The sequence below is a fragment of the Urocampus carinirostris genome, chromosome 1 (assembly GCF_059441175.1).
Source record: "Urocampus carinirostris isolate Australia breed hairy pipefish chromosome 1, RoL_Ucar_1.0, whole genome shotgun sequence".
Classification (NCBI taxonomy): Eukaryota; Metazoa; Chordata; class Actinopteri; order Syngnathiformes; family Syngnathidae; genus Urocampus; species Urocampus carinirostris.
In genome coordinates, this window is record NC_142349.1 from 58,828,057 (window position 1) to 58,851,321 (window position 23,265).

The window sequence follows — 23,265 nt, forward strand, 5'->3', positions numbered from 1 at the left end:
TTTTTCCCTTCCAACAGACTTTTTGTGGATATGCTTTGAAACTGCACTCTGTGAACAGCCCGCTCTTTGAGAAATTTCTTTTTGTGTCTTACCCTCCTGATGGAGGGTATCAATGATGGTCCTCTGGACAGCAGTCAGATCAGCAGTGATTTAGTTTACTGAACCAAGCTGAGTGTTTTTAAGGCTCAGGAAACCCTCGCAAGGTGTTTCGAGTTAATTAGATGATTCAGGTGATTAGTTGAATAGCCTACTTGTATACTTTTTCATGATATTCTAATATTTTGAGATATGATTTTTGAGTTTTCTTAAGCTGTAAGCCAAATTCAGCAATATTAAAATAATAAAAGGCTTGAAATAGTTCAGTTGATGTGTAATGAATCCAGAATGTATGACATTTTTGTTTTTTTAATTGCATTACAGAAAATAAAGAACTTTATCACAATATTCTAATTTTCTGAGACAGTCCAGTATATATATATATATACATCCATCCATTATCTTCCGCTTATCCGAGGTCGGGTCGCGGGGGCAGCAGCCTTAAAAGGGAAGCCCAGACGTACCTATCCCCAGCCACCTCCCCCAGCTCATCCGACGGGATCCCGAATCGTTCCCAAGCCAGCCGAGAGACATAGTCTCTCCAGCATGTCCTGGGTCGCCCCCGGGGCCTCCTGCCGGTGGGACATGTCCGGAAAACCGCCCGAGGGAGGCGTCCAGGAGGCATCTTTATCAGATGCCCGAGCCACCTCAACTGGCTCCTCTCAATGTGGAGGAGCAGTGGCTCTACACAGAGGCCCTCCCGGATGACTGAGCTGCTCACCTTATCTCTAAGGGATATATATATATATATATATATATATATATATATATATATATATACTTTTACAAAGGCAGTTTACATTTTCTTTGTGCAGTTCTAACACCCACCCTCTGATGGCTTTTTTATTAGGGTAATTTAGTTTTGAATAGGAATCTTTGGCCACCATAGTGGTTATGACTCCCATAACTCAGTCATACCAGCAAATATTTTTTCTATATATCGATCACAAACACATTATGTTTTTGCCTACTTCAGCATAACACACCACCGGGAACCATTGAGTGTGGTACTTACTTAATGCCCAAAGGAGCACATGACAATGATAAATGACAAGAAATAACACAGCCAAGTCTAAGTATTTTTTGCTGTTGTTGTGTACGAAACAAAATATTTTGCTTATTTTTTTCTCCATTTGAGCTTTATATATATATATTTCTATTCAGGCTAAAATCAGCTCTGGCCTATTACCATGACAACCGGAGACAGAGGCTTAGCTTTAAGGCCAGAGGGGCACCCTCATCCTGCCTTTTGTCCTGTTGTTGCAATGTAAGGTAGGATGCAGGCTCGTTCAGGTGAGCAATTTGAGCGGGTGAGTTTGGATTTTATTGGCTACTTGATTACACAGTCAGACAATGTTTCTTTAAAAGCCTAGAGAACACAGTAATACAAGAAAATTCACTTGTCCATTGATTGAATGACACACCAAAATTCAATTAGTGTGACATTCATATGGACTTTTTTCACATTTTGTCCTGAAAAAAAATCGTTGGTTTCCTTTATCTTAGAACATTGATTATTTGTGATTCTATTGCTAGGATTTCAAGCATTCTAAAAATAGCATATCGTATTTTCACGACATAAGTCTGACTTTTTTCAAACTGTAGGGCGCCTCCTATCGTGCAGAGCACCCTGTGTCTCATGTAAAGCGGCGGACGTAAGGTCGGGCACCCGCCCCGAGTCTGGGAGGTCACAGGTTTGAGCCTGGGCCTAGTCATACCTAAGACTTACAATGTTTTGGGTGAAATCTGATGTTTACGTTAACATCTTCAACTAAAGGCGACTTGCATGTGATCTCCTGAGACTCTTCTTTGGACGATATAAGCTTCCTGCTTGTGCAGAGGAAGACAGGTGACGTCACATGCAATGCATTGTTGGTGCTAACGGCATTGTGCTAGCGGAGGCTGAACAGAGTTGTCTTCCCAAATAAGACTTAAATCCAAAACTTCACTTGAACACTATTCTGTGGTTTCGGTGTTTTCATCTGAGTGTTGATTTCTACGTTACGCGGAACATCATGGAAACCAAGCAGCCATGAGAGATTTTGTGCCTTAATTTGACCAACCTGCAAAAGCTTGTTCCCCTTCACGTTAACGCACACTATGCTTCAGACAAAACGTGTGTCGCGATCACAGACCAGTACCAGAGAAGCAGAAACAGAGGCAGGGGGTGCTCAAAAATGGATGGTATTTAATAACAAATTCAGGAACAGAGTAACAAACAAGTGGTCACAAAAAATAAATGGAAAAGGAACACAATTCGGAAATGTCAATTGAAGTGAAAGACAATAACTCAGCCTCTGCTGTCAGCACAGTCCTTAATACCCATTTCTTGATTACAGTCAAGTGCGTGGGCTGGTCTGTATGCTTGCCTGGGTGTGTAATTTGAAGGACAGTGTTGAGCCACATCTTGACAGGTCATTTGGTACACAGAATGAAACATAAGTTCCATTATTTTTTTACTATTTTTTGTTGAATTGACAAGACTACTGTCACACCAAACATGAAGTGGTGTTTGAGGCAGTGCATTTACATTAAAGTCAGTGTGGTTCACATTGTTGGACCCAGTTGCTTGTCCGGCAGTCCGACTGTAACGTTGGAAATGAAGTTCCCCGACCGCGGAAGACGAATTGGGCAATGAAACAAACCAAAGTTCTGCACTTCAGCGTCAGCCATGGCCAATCATTTTATAAACAAACTAGTGGTCATGGTAAAACTTTTGACCATTGAGAAAAATCATGATGCAGTCAAACTTTAGGAAACAAAGCACAGCAAATATTCCACATCTTTTTTCACCCCACTCAAATTGGGTTTGCGAACAGTCTTAAAGTAAGGCTATTGTGGAAAAACGTCCAAAAGACCACTTATAGAAGACACCTGAATCAGTCTGAAACATAATTTGGTATAATAAGCTTCCAATCAATCGTCTTTAATATCAGCTCATCTTACACATCCTGAAAAAGTGATCGGAGAATGCCATTGTGTGTAATTACTTACAATTGATCCTGATACACAAAAGATCTCACACCCAAAACCAGACATTCAAATAATTGCCTTGAAATACATAACTCACAGAGAATTTCATTTTACTTTATGTTTCTTGATGATTTTGGCAGTGGATTTATTTTCCTTTTCCTCCCGCTGCAAGCAAAACAGGTGAATTCATTCATTTATGATGTTATCGTATGTACCCATACCCAACCCCTTGAAACTATGAGTAATGTTTGGAAAAATAGTAAATTGTGTTTCAGGATGGAGGTAAACTAATTGCTACTCAATAATTCTCTCTTAATTATCAGGGAACTGTCTAAAATATAAATGCTTAGTCCGATTTTTTTCGTCACAGTCCAGCCTGTATCGAAATGGTATTGTTAAAGCAAACAAAGTAATCCATTCTGATATTGATAAGTATTCACCCCCTACTGCGTGTGTTTCATTTGCATTTATTGTAATGCAACCATATGCATTAGAGTGAAAGCAGAATGTTCCTTCAGGGATTCAGATTAGCATGATAAATGTAATGATTGTTTGAATAGGTGGTTAATAAATGGAGTTCCAGTTCTATTGTGCCTACATAACTCAAATGGTTTATGTAAGTCAAAATGTGTTATAACTTCCCTAGCAAAATAGCCTGGCTTTGTTGGGCAAATAGAGGATTGGATTCAGCTGTTTGGAATGGTCTTTGGTATGGAGCAGCAGTACCCAATTTCACCACAACAGGGGTTTAAAGACCCCGCGAAATCAGGCTGCATGAAAGAGAATGTTTGACAAATTTGTCGGCATTTGACACTAAACCTTGCTAACTACATTCGCAAAGGCCTAAGGAACAACTGCATAAATTCTAAAAAGATCGGTTCAGAGCCTAAAAGTCACGAACAAATCCACACGCAAATCGTGATTTATTGAGTTTGGAGGATGAATAATACTGCATTGCGTCCAAAGAACACCACACCCACTGTAAAGCATAGGGTTGGAAACATCATGCTCTTGGGCTTTTTTTTTTTTTTTGCAAAGGGACACAAGACAACCGACCTGTGTAAATGAAAGAATGAATGAAGATGATGTATCAAGAGGTTCTGAGTGAAAAACTTCTATCAATGTCAAAGTCGAGTCCCGTGGGCCACATCCTGCTCCCAAGGTATCTTTTCGGCCCATGAGATTACCCTAGTAAATTTTTGTATCATAAACCAGTAGCCCGGCAGCTGAGTGCTTAGAGTGTCTGCGGCACAGTTCTGAGGTCATGGGTTCAAATCCAGCTACCATCCTTCCTGTGCAGAGTTTGCATGTTCTCCCTGTGTTTGCATGGGTTTACTCCAGGGACTCAGGTTTCTCCCCAAATTTCAAAAACATGCATGACAGGTTAATTGGCTGGTCTTTTGGATGAGACGTCTTCGTCGAAGTTATGCCACTTTTCTTTTTTTTTTTTTGCGAATAATGCCTCCGATAGTGTTTTGCTGGAGCTCTACAGTCTTGGAAATGGCTTTGTGTCTGGGCTCTCTGTGATTAAAGAAGGGGGGAAAATTACTTTTTTACATATGGCCAGATAGGCCTAGACTTTTGTGCGTCAATAAATAGAATCAACATTTAAAAATTGCATTTTGTATTTCCTTGGGTTGTCTCTGCGTGATATTAAAATTGGTTTGATGTATATGTATATATCATGTGAGTGATAAATATATGAAAAAACAAATACTTTTTCACGCCACTGTATGTTTACAACTCAGACTGCGACATCATGATGCACAGCTAGACACAGGCAGAAAAGGGGCGGGGGGAATTTGTCATGGTTCCCATGGCGCCAAATTGGTCCCTGCCGTGTGGCGCCAGGCTCTGTGATGGTTGCCACGGCGTCCAATTGGCCCCGCCCATGGGCACCAGCTGAAACGCGTTGACAGATTGCTCCATGGGAGTACTTAAACGCTGTCCTTTGAGTCGCCTGGGGTCGAAGCGTCTGCGAAACTCCTGCTAGACTCTGTTGTGATACGTTAAGCCCTGTGAATCTCCATTTTGCCTGTGTTTTGCTCCTGTTTTGTTCTTGCCCCGAGCTGTTTGATTTTGACCACTCGTACCAAGCAATCTTCTTCCATGACCATCGATCCCCGGATCGAGTGTGCGCTCATTACTCTTCTCCCCAACAAACTGTGAGTAACGTTACGCGATTGGGTTCTGCTTCCTGTTTCCTGTTCTGGACAGAATTTAGCCAACCAGAATGCAGAATACAGAGCACAATGAAGACTTGAAGAAGCAAAGAAAGATACGGCAAGACATTACATTTTACAGTATTGTTCAGAAAAATGACTTGACTACCAGGTTTAAAATATCTTCAGACCTTATAGATAACCTGGGCTTTGCATTAATTCCAATATCCACAATACTTGTACATGCCCCTAACAAACTGGAAAACGACTCCCTTCAACATTTCAGATTTCTGCGATTAGGTTGGTTGCCTCATTCTGAGAACTTTCAAAAAGGTTGAAATTTATCAATACTTCTCCAAACAAAAATATGGAAATTATGATTGCTGGGTCAGAGTAATCAAACCCATTAGTGCTCTGTCATGCTTTGTTTTGATCCTTTTTAGGAAGTTTTCCTTTCATTTAAATGATGGCACCATTTTGGAGCCCATTAGTTTTTTTTTCATGGCAATTTAGTGAATATGAACATTCATAACATAAATGATTATTTGTGGGACTGACAATTACAGCTACGTAAGTGACATACAATGGCTATCATTTTCAGATAATTGGTGCTATTTAGAAGGATTAAAGATGTGTGTGTTTGTGTTGTAGTAAGTAGGTGCAATAAATGGAGCGAAAATAATAAAAGGTGTTGCAGATATTGCTCATTTAAAAGCACATCAGTCAAAGAAAAGTAAAGTATACACGATTAAAAATCTATTTGGATTTGATCTTGGAGGGCCATTTTTGTGTTGTTCTTGCAAGAGAGAGAGAAAAATTAAAACAAGTGGCTTAAAGATTTAGTGGACGCATTTTTGTTTTTATGTAGAGCAATCCAGGTCTGCAAATCCAATCTTAACTAATCTTTTTATTTCCCTTTATCTCCCGGTGCTTCTTGTGTGAAAGACAATCAAAACTCATTTGAGAAAATGTCTCCTCTCTTCCAGCTGGGTTGTAATAGGACACTCGAGAATGAATCCGACAAAAACTATTACTGCCTGCCTCTTGAATTTCTCAATCCCTTTTTAATAAAGAGTGGGCGTACATAATTTCAAATCTAATATATATTTATATATGTCTACATCCATTTCCGAGGGCAGCATGGCGGCGCAGTGGTTAGCGCGTGTGCGGCACAGTTCTAAGGTCTTGGGAACCTCTTGTGTGGGTTCAAATCCAGCTACCGGACTTCCTGTGCGGAGTTTTTATGTTCTCCCCGTGCTCGTGTGGGTTTCCTTCGAGCACTCCACATTCCGAAGACATGCATTTCAGGTGCATTGGCTGGTCCAAATTGTCCCTAGGTGTGAATGAGCGAGCGAGTTGTCTGTCCCTGTGTGACCTGTGATTGGCTGGCAACCAGTTCAGGGTGTCCCCTGCCCACTGCCCGATGATTGCTGGGATGGGGTCCAGCACCCCTGCGACCCTACTGACGATAAGCGGTGCAGCTAATGAGATGAGATGAGACATCCATTTCCGTGCCGCTTATCCTTACAAGGGTCGCGTGGGTGCTGGACCCCATCCCAACGAACTTCGGGCAGTGGGCAGGGGACACCCTGAACTGGTTGCCAGCAAGTCGCAGGGCACAGAGACAGACATTTGAACTTAAAAGGGCATCTTTTGCTAGAAAACCCTCCAATACAGCAGGTTCGAAAAAATTGGCAAAGAAGAGTGGGCAAAAATTCCTCCACATCATTAAGAAATAGTAAATGTCAATTATCGTGAACGTTTGATATCTGTTATTGCTGTCAAAGGTGGTCCAACTATTAGGTTTGAGGGGTGATGCCTCATTCACATAGGGCCAGATAAGTTTTGAATTTTTTTGAGCCTTAATAAATGGAATCAACATTTAAAAACAGCATATTATATTTCCTTGGGTTGTCTCGGTGTGATATTAAAACTGGTTTGATGATCTGCAACCTTTGTGAGTAATGAATATGTAAAAAAACACTGGAATCAAGAAAGAGGCGATACTTTTTCTCGGCATTCTGTTTTGGTTTTGATTTGCCAGGGAAAAACAACACAGGCGAACCACACTCAATTTGTTTCAATCTGTGACATTTGAAGTTTGTTTAACCTCCTACTGTTCTATTATTTTTTGGGCTAGTCCGAACATATTCGAAGATAATTGGGAAAACACAAAAATGGTTGTGAACATGAAGTCAGATTCTTTTTAAGGGTTTTCTTGCAGATGCTGTCATGAGTACTGATGTGACTCACCTGTGCCCGCACATTCGGCGCCAACCGATTGACCGTTCTGATTGGCTCCCTGTCACTATTTGAACCCGGTCCTGTCAGTCCCCTGTGGTCAGTCCGTCTGCGAACCTCAGTGTATACTAAGCAAGCCTTTTTCGACCCTGACACCCACCTGTCCCGTTTTTGCTTCCGTCTGTCTCCAGCTACGACCAATTTTAATCCTGACCAAGTATGCTCTCCCGTCCCGGCTTACGACCTCTTTTTGTCCCCGACTACGTCTACTCTCCCGTTCTGGCTTGAGACTCGTTTCTGACCCAGACCATGCTTTGCTTTTCCAGTCCTGGCTACCAACCAGTTTTTCCGTCCCTGACACAGCCATCGCTCGCTACGGAAGATCCACTTCCGTGTTCAGATCACGGTCCGAATCCGAGAGCGACTTGCTTCCCGCGTCCAGCGAACACCAAATTGTAGGCGCAGCCCTTCCTCTTTCTTTCAATAAAACTTGTGGTAAACGTCACGCAATTGGGTCCTGTTTCCGTTCTGGTCCTGACAGACGCATGCACGGTCATATTTTTTCCTCGTTTTTTTTTTTTGTTAAATGTACTTTTTGTTTGTACTTAGGCCGGGTTAGCCAAACCACGCGATCACAACACATCAAATGTTCATAAAGCCCAGCGTAGGTTATCTCAAGAAAGCAGCTTTCATTTGAAATATGTACATTACATGCAATGTTCACCGAAAAGGGCACCCCTCATAGAATTTACTTTTAAACCTCAGACTGGTATTGGAGACCTAGTAATTTCTTTTGTACTATATCTGCCTAATTTTGATTGATCACTAATCAGTCCCTCCAACTGTCCCCTTTTACACATTATATATTTTAATTCAAGCCTTCCCAAACATTTATTTTCAAATTGCGCGTTTATATAAGTCAGTCGTTACTGTCATCTGGCGTTCGAGTTATCCAACTGCACTATTTTCAACCAGGATCTTAGTGACGCTCGTGTGAACTGTAAAATAGCTCAATACTGCCATCGTGTGTTATAGCTAGTCACGTCAAGTCAACTCATGTTTATTTGTACTGCATAGCCAGCCAGCCCTCTATCACAAGAAGTCTCAAAGGGCTGCACAGACCACAGATGAATGCAAACTACAGACTATGATCACACCATCCCCTGATCTAAAACCTACATGAGGACAAGGAAAAACTGAAAACCTCAACATGAAGTAAATAAATAATAATTATTCTTCCACAAGTTGCAACGCACAATTATGCATTATTAAATCTAAGAATAATAAATGAATTACAATTTAGACAAGTCACACAAGATCAGATTTCCTTTCTTGTGTTTGCATTAAGTAAATACATGGTGAACAACGCTCGGCTTCATTTAATTCTTTTGTTAGTGTTGCATATATATAGATAGACAGATAGACAGACAGACGGACGGACGGACGGACGGACGGACGGACGGACAGTGCAAACACAATAAAGGAAATCTGATCTCGTGTGACTTCATTTATTATTGTTCGATTTAATAATACATAATTGTGAGTTGCAACTTGTGGAAGAGTAATTATTATTTATTTACTTCATGTTGAGGTTTTGACAGACAGACAGACAGACATAAAATAAAATAGAATAAAAAAAAAACATAAATACCCGATATAATGTGTTGATATAGAGTATTTAAATAGTGCTACATAAAATACACACTGTAATAAAAATAGGGTAAAATGTCAATGTGGGGTTGGGGTTTAATGTGGCCTTTTACACAAAAGTCTCCGGCTTACGACCCGTTTCTGATCCCGACCACGTCTGCTCTCATGTCCCGGCTATCGACCTGTTTTTCTGTCCTTGACACTGCTATTTCTCACTAAGGAAGATCCTCTTCCGTATTCGGATCACGATACGATTGCGTGAGCGGCTTGCTGCCTGTCATGTCCAGCATGGTCACCGTGGCGACCGGCTGGCCCCGCCCCCTGGGCACCGGCTGGAGAAGATCGTCTAATTTGCGTGTGGGCTTCTTAAGGGTGGGTTGTGGGTATTGCAGGTTGCTGGTTCATTGCATTTTCTGTTCTGTTTTGCTCTGTCCTGTTTTGTTTGATTCGGAGGAAACCTGTGTTTGCACGTTTTGAGTAAAAGCCTGTTTTGTGAGTATCCCGAGGCTTAGTTCCTGTTTGCCTGTAAGCCTGTTTTTGTTTTGTTTTGTCCCTGAGTGTTGGACGACTTTTATTTTGCTAAATAAAAGTACTGATCGTTAACGCGAATGAGTTCATCCTTCCTGCCTCCTGCCTCCGATCTGGTCCGGTCTTGTGACAGAATGAACCAGCCAAGATTTGAACTCAGCGAACGATCCCAACACGATTTGGGGAGAGATGGAGGACGCCGTTTGGCAAGCGCCCAGTGAGGTAACCTTCCCTGCCCATTCGAACCACGGCCCTGCCCGTCGTGGCCATTGCTGTGCCTCGAATGAAGATTTGACGCCGACCTGTCCGACTCTCCTGCCTGCCTGTTCGACTCTCCTGCCTGCCAGTCCGACTCTCCTGCCTGCCAGTCACTCTCCCCTGCCTGCCAGTCCGTCTCCCTTGCTTGCCAGTCCGACTCCCCTGCTGTTCGCCTGTCTGATTTCTCCTGCTGTTCGCCTGTCTGATTTCTCCTGCTGTTCGCCTGTCTGATTTCTCCTGCTGTTCACCTGTCTGATTTCCCCTGCTTTTCGCCTGTCTGATTTCTCCTGCAGTTCGCCTGTCTGATTTCTCCTACTGTTCGCCTGTCTGATTTCCCCTGCTGTTCGCCTGTCTGATTTCTCCTGCTGTTCGCCTGTCTGATTTCCCCTGCTGTTCACCTGTCTGATTTCCCCTGCTGTTCGCCTGTCTAATACTCCTGCTTACCTGTCTGATTCTCCTGCTGTTCGCCTGTCTGATTTCCCCTGCTGCTTGCCTGTTTGACTATCCTGCTTGTCGGTCTGATTCCCTTGCTTCCTGTCTGACTTTCCTGCTTCCTGCCTGACTCTCCTGCTTGCTGTCTGACTCTCCTGCTTTCCTGTCCGACTCCTGCTTACCTATCTGACTCCTGCTTACCTGTCTGACTCCCCTGCTGATTGCCCGCCGGACTCCCCTGATGATCGCCCGTCGGACCCCCCTGATGATCTCCTGTCTGACTCCCCTGATGATCACCTGTCCGACTCCCCTGATGATCGCCTGTCCGACTCCGCTGCCGATCGCGTGTGGGCTTCTTATGGGTGGGTTGTGGGTATTGCGGGTTGCTGGTTCATTGCATTTTCTGTTCTGTTTTGCTCTGTCCTGTTTTGTTTGATTCGGAGGAAACCTGTGTGTGCACGTTTTGAGTAAAAGCCTGTTTTGTGAGTATCCCTAGGCTTAGTTCCTGTTTGCCTGTAAGCCTGTTTTTGTTTTGTTTAGTCCCTGAGTGTTGGACGACCTTTATTTTGCTAATTAAAAGTACTGATCGTTAACGCGAATGAGTTCATCCTTCCTGCCTCCTGCCTCCGATCTGGTCCGGTCTTGTGACACTGCCTGCGTCCAGCGAGCACCGGATTGCGGGCGCTGCCCTTCCTCTTTCTATTCAATAAACTTGTGGTTAACGCTACGCATTTGGGTCCTGATTAAGTTCTGACCGTGACAAAAAATCTTGACTCGGAATTAGTATTTTAGACAATGGCTGCTCTATTTTGAAGCAAGACAAACGATCGCATTCAATTTCAGTTTTGGTGACAATTTGCCACTTTTGCTTTTCAACAAGCACGATTTTTCTATTCAAATATCAATTGTATCCATACTGAGCTAGTACATGGATTGCATTAAAAATATCTGGGATTGACACGGTTCCCATTACAACTCTCAACTTTGATAATGTTGTTAGTCGGAAGCAAACATTTTAACTTTCAGATTTGATTTTATTTCATTTACACTTTGTTTGCACTGCTTTATTTTCTAAATATTGTGCATTAGGAGGTATTCCAATTGTTTTGTTAACTTTTTTTATGTAGTATTTGAATTTTTGTCGCATTACTGACTGTTTTTTCTGTTTGTCTCTCTTGATTTTTGTTCTGAAACAGTTGCAGAAGAAGTATTATTGACACTATTTGCACTTCGATTTCATTTTTTAAATGTTGTGCAGTTGAAGATACAATAGCTGTCATGTTGATTTTGTCATTTTTGTATTTTTGTTACAGTGCTGCTTTATTTTGGTTTCTCTTGACGTTTGTTTTGAAACTGTTGCAATAAAAGTGTGTGTATGTATATTTATATACTGTTAAAGTTTTTAATGATGTTATTTAATTAAAAAAAAACTGAATATTTGAGTTTTTAACATTTTTATTGTAATTCTAAACCACAGATGTCAAACTCACGGCCCGCGGGCCACATCCGGCCCGGCGTACAATTATATCTGGCCCGTGAAATCCTTTTATCAAACCCTGATAACTTTCAAATTATACTCGGATACTAAAAACCACAATGGCCGAGAAAATTATGTTAACTGACATTGCCGGTAAACCTGTGTGTCTTATTTGTGGAGCTTTTGTGGCCGTAATTAAGGAATTTCATGTAAAACGGCACTACAAGACAAAACTTCAGAGTAAGCTGAAAAACCTTGAATCCAGAGAAAAGATACAGAAAGTTGAAGGGTTAAAGAAAAATATGAAGATGTTTGTCACTAAAGCAAATTCCCAAAGTGAAAAGCACGAACTTTATTTATATTTTCCGTTTTTTCATATTTTCATTTTTATAGTTTTGACAGGAGATATTTCTAAGAAGAGCAACGATTTTTATTTCATTTAATGTTTAAGTTTGTTTATTCTGGAATAATATTCGTGACTGTTTTGGATTCATATTTATTTATGTATTTATTTTTAAAAGGAAAGTGTATTCAATACATATTTATCATGTTCGGCCCGCGACCAAAAGTGTGGTTTGAGTTCTGGCCCTCTGTATAATTGAGTTTGACACCCCTGTTCTAAACTAATTCAAGAAGAGAAGGTTTCAGTAATTTAACGATCGTAACATTTTCGAGCAAAATTATTGGTATTGATCAATACTACCCTCTATCTACTTGGATTGGATATACAAGAAAAAATTATAAATACCCTCAAAAAGTATTATTACTATTAAACTGTATAGTTACTTTTTAAAATATTTGCAATGTTTTTTATTGTGATTATGAACTAATTCAAGAAGGGAAGGTTTTAGTTATTTCATGATCGTAACATTTTTGTCATGATTGCTGATTCAGGGCACCTGCGAATGCCCCTTTGGCGCCAACAGCCCTGAGCGCTGATTGGCTCATTGACTCTTTTTAAATCCCCGGCTTTCAAGAGGAAGCCGTCAGACCATCCTGCGAACCTACGCTTTTGCTAGGCAAGCACCGTATCCTCCGACAATTTCCTGCTCTGTTTTCTCCTGCCTGTTACCTGTTGCCGACCTGTTTCTGGACCCGTTTCTGCCCTGCTCTTCCGTCCCGTCCTGTTTTGCCCTGTTTCCTGCCTCATATTTGGACTCGAATACCACCTTTTCTCCCCTGTCCTGGCTATCAACCAGCTTTCCTGCCACCCTCGACTAACCCCGCTCGACACGGAAGTGTCCCTTCCGCGTTCCTGCCATCAGCTACCCGTGTCTGACTATCATCGGATCGTGGAAGCAAGCACTGCTCTCTTTTTCAATAAAACTGAGTTAAATGAACGCTATTGGGTCCTGTCTCCATTTCTGGCTTGTGACAATTTTCGAGCAAAACTATTAGTATCGATCAATATTACCTTGTATTTATTTGGATAAGATATATAAGAAACAATTAAATACCCTCGAAAATTATCATTACATATACTAAACATTTGAGTTTACTAAATAATTGCGCTGTTTTTATTGTAATTATAAATAAATTCGAGAGGAGAAGTTTTCAGTAATTTAATGATCATAACATTTTCAAGCAAATGTGTTGGTATCGATTATTACAAACCAAGATTTACTTGGATCGGATATGTAAGAAAAATAAATGAATGCCCTCGAAAATTATTAGTACTATTAAACTCAATATTTTTTGAAATATTTGCTCACTTTCAACCTAACTCTAAATACCCTCGAGAATTATTATTGATATCAAATTGAATATTTTACTTTTTAAAATGTTTGAGCTTGTTTTAACGTAACTCTTGAGTAATTCAAGAGGGTCATGGTTCAGTTATTTAATGATCATAACATTTTCGAGCAAAAGTATTGGCATCGATTAATACTACCCTGTATTTACTTGGATAGGATGTATAAGCAAAAATCAGGGTTGGGCAGGGTTACTTTAACTGGATTACTTTCAATTACTTATGGATTACTCCACTACCAAATATGCTAATAAAAGACAAAAGAAACTAAATATGAATACAATTATGACTCACAACACGTGGTAAGCTTTCTCTCCTGGCTTTGATCTCTTTGATCTCCGGCAAAACTAACATAAAATGAGACAGAAACAAAATAAAAATAAATCCAAACAGCTTGCCAAAATCATTTTTGCCGTTCCATGTATTCCGTTACTCCCCAAGCCTGCACAAAATTTAGTAACTTTATTCATATTTAGTTACTTTTGTCTTTTATTAGTATATTTGGTATTGTAGTAATCCAAAAGTATTTGAAAGTAATCCAGTTAAAGTAACTCTACCCATCCCTGAGCAAAATATATAAATACCCTCGAGAATTATTATTATTTTTCAAAAGTATTTTGTTGTAAAAGATCACTAGCCTCCAAAGCTTTACTTGTTAATGACCTTATTAATGAACACAATCTTAACCTTATTGGCCTTTGTGAGACCTGGTTGAAACCAAATGAGTTTGTAGTGTTAAATGAGGCTTCTCCCCCTAACTTTGTGAGTGCGCACTTGGCACGACCATGCAAAAAAGGTGGAGGTGTTGCTCTTATATCGGAAAATAGGTTGAAATTTACTTCTAATACCCCTACTAGTTTTAAAACGTTTGAAGCACTTGTTATGAGGTCCTTAATGTCAACACCAATTTATGTAGTTGTTGTGTATCGCCCACCTGGACCATACTCAAATTTTTTGGAAGAATTTTCTGATTTGTTAACAGACTTAGTTACGTATGCAGATAATGTTGTAATTATTGGTGATTTTAATGTTCACATAAACTCCCCATCAAATTCACTTGCAATTGCATTTAAGTCACTGATGGATACATTTGGTTTCAATCAAATAGTTGATGTGCCAACTCATAAAGATGGGAACACTCTAGATCTTGTCCTGACCCGTGGCGTAGTAGCCTCAAATGTTACAGTGTTACCGTATCCTAATGTCATCTCTGATCACTATTTTGTTAAATGTGAGGTGTTGTTTAATGTTTACTGTGATAAGGAAAATATAGGCTTTAGCAGTCGCAATATCCGCCCTAAAACGGTGTTAGCCTTAAAAGAATTATTACCTACGGTAACTGCAGCCTTCCCTTCGTACACTGGGTCTGTTGACTCACTTACAAACAACTTCAATACTGCTTTGGTAAATGTTCTTGATTCTGTGGCGCCCCTAAAGTATAAATTCCGACCCAAGAAGAATACACCTTGGTTTACTGAAGAAACTAGGTTACTCAAACAAAGTTGCAGAAAAATTGAACGAAAATGGCGCACTACTAAGCTGGAGGTTTTTCGACTGGCCTGGTGTGACAGTTTGCTGAAATATAAAGTAGCTCTTGCCTCAGCTAAAGCTTCGTATTTCTCTAAGATTATTGTTGAACATAAGAATAATCCAAAATTTTTATTTGACACAGTGGCGAAACTTACCAGACAACAACTTAACCCAAATGGTTGCACTCATTCTGCTAATGACATTATGGAATTTTTTAATAAAAAGATTCAACTAATCAGGAATGAAATTTTAAAAGAACGCTCTGTTTCCTCCTCCTATATCAAAGATGTGGAGGTGCTAGGTATGGACTGTGTCAGCGGTTGTTTAGAAACATTCTCCAGTTTCAATGAATTGTCCCTTGATAATCTAACACAGATGGTCAGTAGGGCCAAACAAACTACGTGCCTGCTTGATCCGTTTCCAGCTTCACTGGTGAAGGATCTGTTTGAGATCTTAGGACCATCAGTTTTAAATATTATTAATATATCGCTATCCTCGGGTATTGTTCCTGTAGCCTTCAAGTCTGCCGTCATTAAACCCACGCTTAAGCGACCTAACCTTGACCCAGAAAGCCTAGGTAATTATAGGCCAGTGTCAAATCTGCCATTTCTTGCGAAATTACTTGAAAAGGTCGTTGCACAGCAGCTAAATGACTTCATGTCAGAAAATAACCTTTTTGAACCTGTCCAGTCAGCATTTAGAGCAAATCATTCTACTGAGACAGCCCTTGCAAAAGTAACCAATGATCTCCTTTTAACAATAGATTCTGGTGCCTCATCAATGTTACTGCTGCTGGATCTCAGCGCTGCTTTTGATACGGTCGACCACAACATATTATTGATTCGTCTAGAACGCATTGGTATCTCAGGAACTGTACTCTCGTGGTTTAGGTCCTACCTGTCAGACAGGATGCAATGTGTTAACTATGGCAATATGACCTCTAAACAATCTAATGTCCCTTGTGGTGTTCCTCAAGGCTCTGTACTTGGCCCCCTTCTTTTTAGTATTTATATGATCCCGCTTGGTGACATTATCCGCAAGTATAATATTAGTTTCCATTGCTATGCAGATGACACTCAACTGTATGTGCCACTGGAAAAAACTGGACATTTAAGTTTTAGAAATCTGGAGGATTGCCTTACTGAGATTCAAAGATGGATGTCAAATAATTTTTTACGCCTTAACCCAGAAAAAACTGAAATGTTGATTATTGGTCCAGCTCACTGTCGTTATTTGTTTTCAAACATTACCCTGAACCTAGACAAATGTAATATCACCCATAGTGACTCGGTCAAAAATCTAGGTGTTATATTTGATCCTAATCTGTCGTTTCAGTTACATGTGAAAAATATTACTAGAATAGCTTTCTACCACCTCCGTAATATTGCGAAGATTCGTTCAATGCTGTCCCAATCAGATGCAGAGATTTTAATTCATGCGTTTATTACTTCTCGGCTTGATTACTGTAATGTATTGCTTTCTGGTCTCCCGATGTCTAGCATTAAAAGTTTGCAGCTGGTTCAGAATGCGGCAGCTAGACTTTTGACTAAGACTAAAAAGTTTGAGCATATTACACTTGTATTGGCCAACTTGCACTGGCTCCCAGTCCACTTAAGATGTGACTTTAAGGTTCTCTTATTAACATATAAATGTTTGCATGGGCTTGCACCCTCTTATCTCTCTGATTTGATTTCCCCCTATGTTCCTGCACGGAGTCTGCGCTCGGAAAATGCCGGTCTACTTGTGATTCCGAGAGCCAAGAAGTCTGCGGGCTAGAGAGCGTTCTCCATCCGGGCCCCGGTGTTGTGGAATGCCCTGCCTCTGGAGATAAGATCTGCAACCTCAACGGAAGTTTTTAAATTGAGGCTTAAGACACACTTCTATTCCAAAGCATATGATTGATGCCCACCTCGTATTCTGTTTTGTCCTGTCTTTTTCTGAGGCCTGCCTGGCTGATACGAAGGAGAAGGATGATTTGGGATGGGTCAGCGGACCGGGGTCTGACCTGCAGCATGTCAACCCCTGCATTTACCAGCTGGCGTCGTCGTTGATGTCATGCTCTTTCTGGACATTTTCAACATCTTACCTAGTGTTTACTATTCTGTGTACAGTAATGCTAATTGTAATTCACCCTGTTCAATCCTGGAAGGGGGATTACCACATGTGAGGTCCTTTCTCAAGGTTTCTCTTTTCTCCTCACACTGAGGTTTTTGAGTTTTTCCTTGCCCGCATGCTGGTTTGCTGGTTTGCTAGTTTAAGATCAGGTAATTGTGTAATTTTGTAACTGTAATCCTGTGCAGTCCTTTGAGACATTTTTGTGATTAAGGGCTATATAAATAAATTTGACTTGACTTGACTTGACTGGGGAAAAACAAGTAACCGTACATCCGGGTGGTGTGATTTTATTTTGAAAATCTCTAAAGGAAGCAACACGTCGCAATATTGCGCTTGGTCACTGGGGTACGCTCCAAGTGGCGGCTTCACAGCCGTGGAGTGACTGTGCCGCCTGTCGTCCTCCACGTCCCGTCACTGCCGATGCTCCCAGCCGCCCCCCCGGACCCGTACCCCCTGTCCCCGCTGAGACTTCACATTCTCGCCGGGTCTCACCAGTCTTCAGTACCGCGCTTCTTAAAGTCCCCCCCCCCCCCCCAGTCTCTCGTGGAAGTCCCACAGACTAACTTCTTTCCGCTTTCCTGAATGACGGGCGGTCGTTTCGACTTTGACGATGGTGGCACCTACTGCGGAGGCTGGGGGGACGGCAAAGCTCACGGCCACGGCGTGTGCACCGGCCCCAAAGGCCAGGGCGAATATTCGGGCTCCTGGTCCAACGGCTTCGAGGTGGTCGGAGTGTACACCTGGCCCAGCGGGAACGTGTACCAAGGCTACTGGGCGCAGGGGAAACGCCACGGACTGGGCGTAGAAAACAAGGGCAAGTGGATCTATCGGGGGGAGTGGACCCACGGCTTCAAGGGGCGCTACGGAGTACGGCAGAGCCTCAACACGCCGGCCAGGTATGAGGGCACCTGGAGTAACGGGCTGCAGGACGGCTATGGCGTCGAGACGTACTCGGATGGGGGTAAGTTCTCTCGAAGGGAGGTTCATCCAACAGGTGACTTTCTTTCGCAATCGCAGAAAGTATCACTCAAGGGACAGTGTGTAAATTTAGTCCTAATGGTACAAAAAAACTTTCATTTAGTTAAAAAACATTGTGTAATCATAAGTGGAGGAATTAGCATACCTGTCATCCTGTACGGTTTTGCCGTACAAAGTACGTTTATTATGCATTTTAAGACGTGTACGAAGTACAAGAAAATCTGAACGGAAAAAACGCAAATATGGGTACCATCCGGTATACACCGACTATCACGAAACGGCAAATCAATCAAGTCAAACGAGTTCTCCGCGGAAGCCTCTATCTCGGTATTGTTTTCCTAGTTGCAAACAAAGCAAGGGGTTTGATGTAGTGAAAGGAAGTCCGTCTCTTTTCAGAGAACCGGCATTTCGGCTCAATTCATTAAAGAGAGCCGGCTCTCAAACAGCTCACTTGCTTGATGCATTATATTACGAATTATTGTATAAAGAAGTTAAGAAACAAAGGAAGTAGAAAATAAAAAAAGACTGGTTTATCCCTTTAATCAGTATATTACCAAAAATAATTTAATGCAGAAAGTGAATTCATAATTTGAATAAGAAAATGTATTATTCTACTTAATCATATTTGCATGTATTTTTTTTCCTTCTACAGTGAACGTCCAAACTACTTAATTTTTGAACTTTCTTTATAATAAACCTCATTCATGTCAAGCAACTCAGGATCCCACAACAAAATGTTAATTAACAATATATATGATATAACGAAACACATGTACAATATAACATGTTAAACTACATAAATAAACATGTTTGGAAAAAAAAATATGGTGTAAGATTATTTTGTATTTTGTAAGGGAAAATATGACAATTTGTAAGTGCATGGAGCCGTGGAGGTTGACCGGTATGGCATTAGTATTTCTTTTACATAGTGGAATCACTACCTAGAAGTTGCCGACTTCTTTGTCAGGCATCTTGCTGCTACGCTGTGCACTATGGCACTGGTTTTCCATCGCTTTTGACCAGGGGTCGGGAACCTATGCTCTTTTATGTGTACATCTGACACTGAAATACAATTAGACCTTTTATATTTTTCGCAATCTTTCTAAATGTGAACTGAGGAATGATGACTGTAAACCATGCAAAGTCTTATCAATATATCCTAAAGGGTCCGGTCCAGTATCTATAGGGCACAGTCTCACGGGGTTCCCACGGATCCTTGAATAGTCCAAAAAGGCATATAATTCATTATTCTAAAAAGAACCCCTAATTGGCATTAAAATGTCTTAAATCTAATTTTTGAATAGTCTTAGAAATTTAAAAATATTTATATTTTTTGACCTCAAAAGATTGAGTGACATTTATCAATTGTATTTTTGAATAATTAAAATATTTACTTTTGTGGCAACATCATGTCATTACAATAATGGAACTGTGATGTGGTTTCCGACAAGCTTTTCAGAGCAGACGCATGTCCTAGATCTACCCACAATACAAAAAAAACTTTGTAAATAGATGTTTACCTCGAACCATAGGAAAGTGTAAACATAAAAGCCATGTCAGGTAATGTGTACGAGGCACAATGTATTGTGTGAAAGAAATATTTGTGTGTTTTTTTGTGTGTGTTGTACGTTTTCTTTTCGTTGTTGACTTGGTCTTACATTTAAAAAGTCTTAAAAAGTCTCAAATTTAACATACCTTAAGCCGTAGGAAACCTGGTTTCAAGTACAGTTTACAATCATAGTCTCACACCAACTTACCCTGTTTTGGCTGTACATCTCTAATTAATATTATATATGTAAGCTAATTAAACAATATATATATATATATATATATATATATATATATATTGCTTGGTGAGACACTTTATGATTAAAACCCACAGAACAAACTGTAAACACCCATAAACGACAGCAAAGCCCCCATTGCGATTTGATTGGGTGAGAGGTAGAGATGGGCGGAGCTATGTACACATAGCACAAACACTTGCTTAACTAAATATGTTGGTATTCTTAGTGTTTGCAGTATTTTGTGACATTTTTAGAAAATAACTTGATTTGTAACCATTATTTAGGACAAGACAAAAAACACTTTTAAGCAACTGCGATACCAATTTTCAGGGTATATTTAAATTGATATGGGACAAATGTTCTGACATTATTGTAGTTTCATAAATGTTATCAAATCATTAAACCTCACACAGTGAAATAAAATGTGCTGAAGAATTTGCTTTTGTCTGGAGACCAGGCATCGCCATTTTTAAAAAAATTGTCATAAAATTATGATGTGGCTCTCTCGCGAAGAAGTAAAAAACGGGTCAAAAAGGTTCCCGGCCCCTGTATTAGATGATTCAGTGCCATCAAATTGTCAATTATTACACACTGGATTCCTAAAATGATTTAAAAGCATCCTTAAAATCTATTTTGTTCAATTTAATCATTATTTTTATTATTTTTCTAGAAAAAAAATAAACCGGATCAAAATGTAGTAACATTTGAAAACAAGGTTGAAATTATAATAAAACCCAAATTGCACCAAAGCTTTACCTTTAAAGATAAAAAAAACTTTATTGTCAATTAAGGCAACATGAAATTTAAGCTCAAAGCCCCAGTGTGTAATATTTGCCCACCAGGTGGCACTGTATTGTCTTATGCGAACGAAAACCAGTGCCAAGAGCTGAGCATTGCAGCAAGATGCCAGACGTAAATGGCTGCGACATCTAGATAGGGATTTCACTATGCAAAACTGATTCAAAACTTTTTAACTTATGATTTTTTTAAAGAAATTAACATTGGTATGATAGTTTATGTATTTTTGCTAAGTATTCAAAACAATATCCCAATCAATAACTTTTTACTTCTTTTTTCTCTTTTCTTTTAAATTTTCTTCTTGAGTTTATTTTTTTCTTTATTTCCAACCGATTTCAAGTAATTTTATAAATAATGTGACATCGCAATTGGTAATATATGGATTAAAGCAAGAATAACAACTTCAAGAGATGTTTAGGATGTTTAGTGAGCCGAGTCGAAAGAACCGCTTCTCCAAAAAGAGCCTGAATTTCCATTACTATTCAGAATCAACCCATCACTAAATATCAACACAATATACTGTATTTACTTGTGCAGAGGGTTAATGGCGGGCAACTGTGAAAGTCGTAACGTTTATCCAGGCCTTCATGCAGGGCCAAAGAACCAATTCACAATTTGGTTTACTGACCCGAGACCGATATCACAGCTATGCTTTCTTGTAGACACAAAGTCCTATAGGCAGATTTATGACTAACAAGGAATCCTGAAATGCGATTGGTGAAATAAATGGATATGAACGCAAACGTCTAGAAGCAGCGCGAGAGAAACACAATGAAAGGAATCTGAAAGACATTTTGGAATGAATGTATTCATCATTTGTGGCTTTATTTAGGAACAGCACAAAAAACAGTGTAAATCATTGATTAACAAGTATTGATGGGCACATGATCTACAATTTTTTAGGCCAGAGGAGAAGGTCTTGCAGGCCCTCACACTCCACCACCGTTTCCCTGTGCTTTATCTAATTGAGTTTAGTGAATGATAGAAACTTACTACTATTTTTTTCTCTGAAGTGAAGAAGCAAGTCAGTGAAAAGTAAACTGTGTTATAGTCTTGTAACTCTCTCCTTTCACTAGATGTAACACAAATGTTCCTTGCTCCTCAAGGCCTCTCTACATTCCTGGCTATTCTACACCCTCCATTAAAACTGCTCTTTAGATGAACAGGATTGTTATGAGATGCTGGATGCTGGGGGGAGAAGACGCTGATGGCGGATTAGAAGTTAAACTGATTTTAAAACTTACTTGAAAGTATTGTCATGCCCTTAGAAACGACAGTCCCGATCGTCGACTGGTAAATGCCATGCAACATAGCAAAGCTAGAGATTAGTGTGCCTTCTACGTATTTCCTGACGATCGGTAGCTTCTTTTTTAAGGTTGGCATGTTTTAAATTCTCCCTTTAGCATCACTGCCAACATTAAAACCCATAGCGAATTAATACAGTACATTAAATACATGATTGTATCGAAATCTCAAATAATCTTTGTGAAGCTCATAATATTGTCAACCGAATGATTAGAAAGAAAAAAGGAGTTCTGGGAGAAGTTTCAGCAGATAAAATATCAGCATTTTTATGATGCCATGGCTCAACCAATTATTCGATCCGACAAACATGGCATGCGAGCGGCTTCACGATCAAATCAACGTGCATAGGATCGATGGTAACCGAAACAAAGTTATTTGTTATATGGTATGGTTTATTTTCATTACGCTGCTGTTGGGACGGTTGGTTGTCAGTGAGAGAAGTTAGTAAGTTACTGCTGCCGCTTTACTTGCACTTTCTTTGAATGCTGTCAGTGCGACCTTGTTAGCATATAAAGAAAACATGCAAGCAAAGGTGGCGTTTCGTAATTAAAGTAAAACTTATAAATTATTATATTCTGTATATCATTATCCCTCACAAATCTGAATCTATTTGTATGTGTAGTCGGTACGGGGCTTCTGACTTCCCTATAGATGTCATGTCCTGCACGGTTGTCATGGCGCCCAGCTGGCCCCGCCCCTTGACACCGGCTGACCTGCATTTTCCCGATTACTCCTATGGGTACTTAAACCCGCCTTTTGGAACTGCCCGCTGCCAGATCATTGTTTAACCTTGTTGAAAACCTGTTCATGCCTGTTTGATCTGAGTAATGCCTAGATTGTAATTTTGCCTGCCTTTGAGCCTGCTTTTATTTGTTTTTGGTCCATTTGTGTGTTGTACAACTTTTCTTTCTCAATTAAAGTGACAGATCGTCTATGCAAATGAGTTCCAACTTCCTGCTTCCCGGTCCGTTTCGTGACAATAGATGGCCCACATTTTGCATCTCTTACAAGGTTATTAGCATCTTTGGACACCTTGATGTCATGAACATAACTGTGTAAATAATAATTGATACATTTTTCTACTGTGTTTTGAGATTTGAGGTTTGCATAATAAGGAAGAAATGATACAGCTATGCTATCAAGAAGAGCGACTAAAGAGTCGCTTGCTTTTGTTTCGGCCGCCCT

At 40.2% G+C, this 23,265-nt stretch overlaps 1 protein-coding gene across 1 annotated transcript in view; it reads left to right on the forward strand.

The window, feature by feature from the left end:
- The first annotated feature begins 17,546 nt into the window (after positions 1 to 17,546).
- jph1b (junctophilin 1b) overlaps positions 17,547 to 23,265 on the forward strand; it is a 31,736-nt gene continuing 26,017 nt past the window's right edge. The window contains exon 1 of the mRNA XM_088346851.1: positions 17,547 to 18,173. Coding sequence (XP_088202977.1) covers positions 17,795 to 18,173 — 379 coding nt within the window. The 5' untranslated portion in view covers positions 17,547 to 17,794. The remainder of the gene's footprint in view (positions 18,174 to 23,265) is intronic.